At 49.0% G+C, this 2,081-nt stretch overlaps 1 protein-coding gene across 1 annotated transcript; it reads left to right on the forward strand.

Annotated features, from left to right (window-relative positions):
* The first annotated feature begins 115 nt into the window (after positions 1-115).
* LOC119342748 (histone H3.2) lies at positions 116-745 on the forward strand. The gene has a single exon (XM_037614145.1). The coding sequence runs from the start codon at positions 195-197 to the stop codon at positions 603-605; it is 411 nt and encodes a 136-aa protein (XP_037470042.1). The 5' UTR covers positions 116-194; the 3' UTR covers positions 606-745.
* Positions 746-2,081: the final 1,336 nt, after the last annotated feature.

A 2,081-nucleotide genomic window follows, 5' to 3' on the forward strand; every position in this document is an offset into this window, starting at 1 on the left:
CCACACATCCAACGATCCACGCCCACCTTCCCACACGAAAAGGCAAAGCTCACGCGCCCTCCCCTCCAAAATCCCCCGCCCGCTCGGCGCTCATCTCCTACTTAACGCCTCCCACTCCCATTCTTCTTCCTCACTCCAATCCAATCTCCCAAACCTTCTCCTCCTTCTGAACCTCCCGGCGCATCTCCGACTCCATGGCCCGCACCAAGCAGACGGCGAGGAAGTCCACCGGCGGCAAGGCGCCGAGGAAGCAGCTGGCCACCAAGGCCGCCCGCAAGTCCGCCCCGGCCACCGGCGGCGTCAAGAAGCCCCACCGCTTCCGCCCCGGCACCGTCGCGCTCCGCGAGATCCGCAAGTACCAGAAGAGCACCGAGCTGCTCATCCGCAAGCTCCCCTTCCAGCGCCTCGTCCGGGAGATCGCCCAGGACTTCAAGACCGACCTCCGCTTCCAGTCCTCCGCCGTCTCCGCCCTGCAGGAGGCCGCCGAGGCCTACCTGGTGGGGCTGTTCGAGGACACCAACCTCTGCGCCATCCACGCCAAGCGCGTCACCATCATGCCCAAGGACATCCAGCTCGCACGCCGCATCCGTGGCGAGAGGGCCTAGGCCGCGATCTGCAATCCATGCGTCGTCTGTTAGATCCTTGTTAGGAAGTGCGTGTGCTAGTAGTGTTTCAGAATGTGCCTGTGTTGTTTTTGTCATGGTGGATCTGTTATGCCTAATCTGATGGTACCTTCTTGTTGCTATCATCTATGGAAATGAAAAATGTTGGCTTCCTGTTCTCATTCATCTGCGTTTGAATGCCTGTTCCCAACGTGCCAATTTTCTTGCCTGATTTATCTAGCTTGTTCTATTCGGCTCTGATTTTGAGCTTAATTGTCATTAGACTGTCAATTTTGTGACGTGTAATCTTGCTAGCTGCCTCCAAACCCAATTGAACGAGCAGTTGAGATGGTACCTGAAAATTGCTTGTACGCTAGTGTGCTTGTCTTCAGTTCTGTCTGTCGATCAGTTGCCACAGTATGTTTGATGTTCAGTGCACATAATCTGTTGAAAGCATCCCTACTGTGCCTAATTATATTGCAAACCTGCAAGTCTGAACCATGCTCTAAACTAAGTGCGTACTGATAGTACAACTTAGTTGGTGTCCTGTCTTCAGATCTTACAGGCTCAGGAATGGCTGCAGGGCTTCGACACCGTGCCTGCAATATTATTGGTTGCATCACCCACAATTTCCTAAATAACGCACCAGAACATCGAGCAAGCGCTGGCGACGATTGGTCAGAATCTCATGCCATTCCTGGTTGTGCAGCTGTCGAAACAGCAGTTGTTGCTTGATGATCTGTTCTCAGTGGATCAGACATTGCTTTGATAGAGTATCATGAATATTGGTCACGAAAGAGAGTATGTGTCCTCCTATCGCAAGCATGTGAAATGACCTGCCTGTTTTAGCTACTGTGTTCTTACTTGCTTCGATTTTGTAGCTTAAATGGTAGTAGTACTGTGTAGTTCCTCTGAACCTGAATGAACAGATGTAGTATGCTCGTTCAGTTCAGTTTTGTGTACCTTACATAAACTGTAGTACTTCCTGATGGTCACATCAGTGCTGAAAGTTTTCTCAACCCTGCTTCTGTTCTGTATAATTTCAAAACTACAAACACAGTTACAAGGACGCCTCCGACTACAGTTTTTCTTGATTAAGTGTTTACCATGAGGCACACTGCTATTTCTTAAGAGAATTTTAGTGGTATCCCATGGGTAACTGCTCCCACAGTAATACCAACGCCAATTTCTTGGTACCTATTCTCGAGTCGCGCACACTTAAAGCGAAACACGGTTCATTCTGGGCAGTTTACATCAGTGCTGCTGCGGGATCCGGATGTCTCTGGTGGTAAGCTGATGTTAGAACAGTCGAGCATCTCGGAATCTAAGTTTTGTAGGAAGAGAGGCAGTATTATGTTTATGAACTGTATAATTAATTTTAAATTATGAAATTTATTACTGATGAACGATACAAATTTTTTGACGGGAGAAGATTTCTAACGGCACTCTGTCGTGTGACTCAAAATGGATGCAGAATAT

The sequence above is a fragment of the Triticum dicoccoides genome, unplaced genomic scaffold (assembly GCF_002162155.2).
Source record: "Triticum dicoccoides isolate Atlit2015 ecotype Zavitan unplaced genomic scaffold, WEW_v2.0 scaffold103599, whole genome shotgun sequence".
Lineage (NCBI taxonomy): Eukaryota > Viridiplantae > Streptophyta > Magnoliopsida > Poales > Poaceae > Triticum > Triticum dicoccoides.

What these genes read in the sequence shown, in the direction of transcription:
- LOC119342748 (XM_037614145.1), top strand. Translation starts at nt 195, where the DNA reads ATGGCCCGCACCAAGCAGACGGCGAGGAAGTCCACCGGCGGCAAGGCG.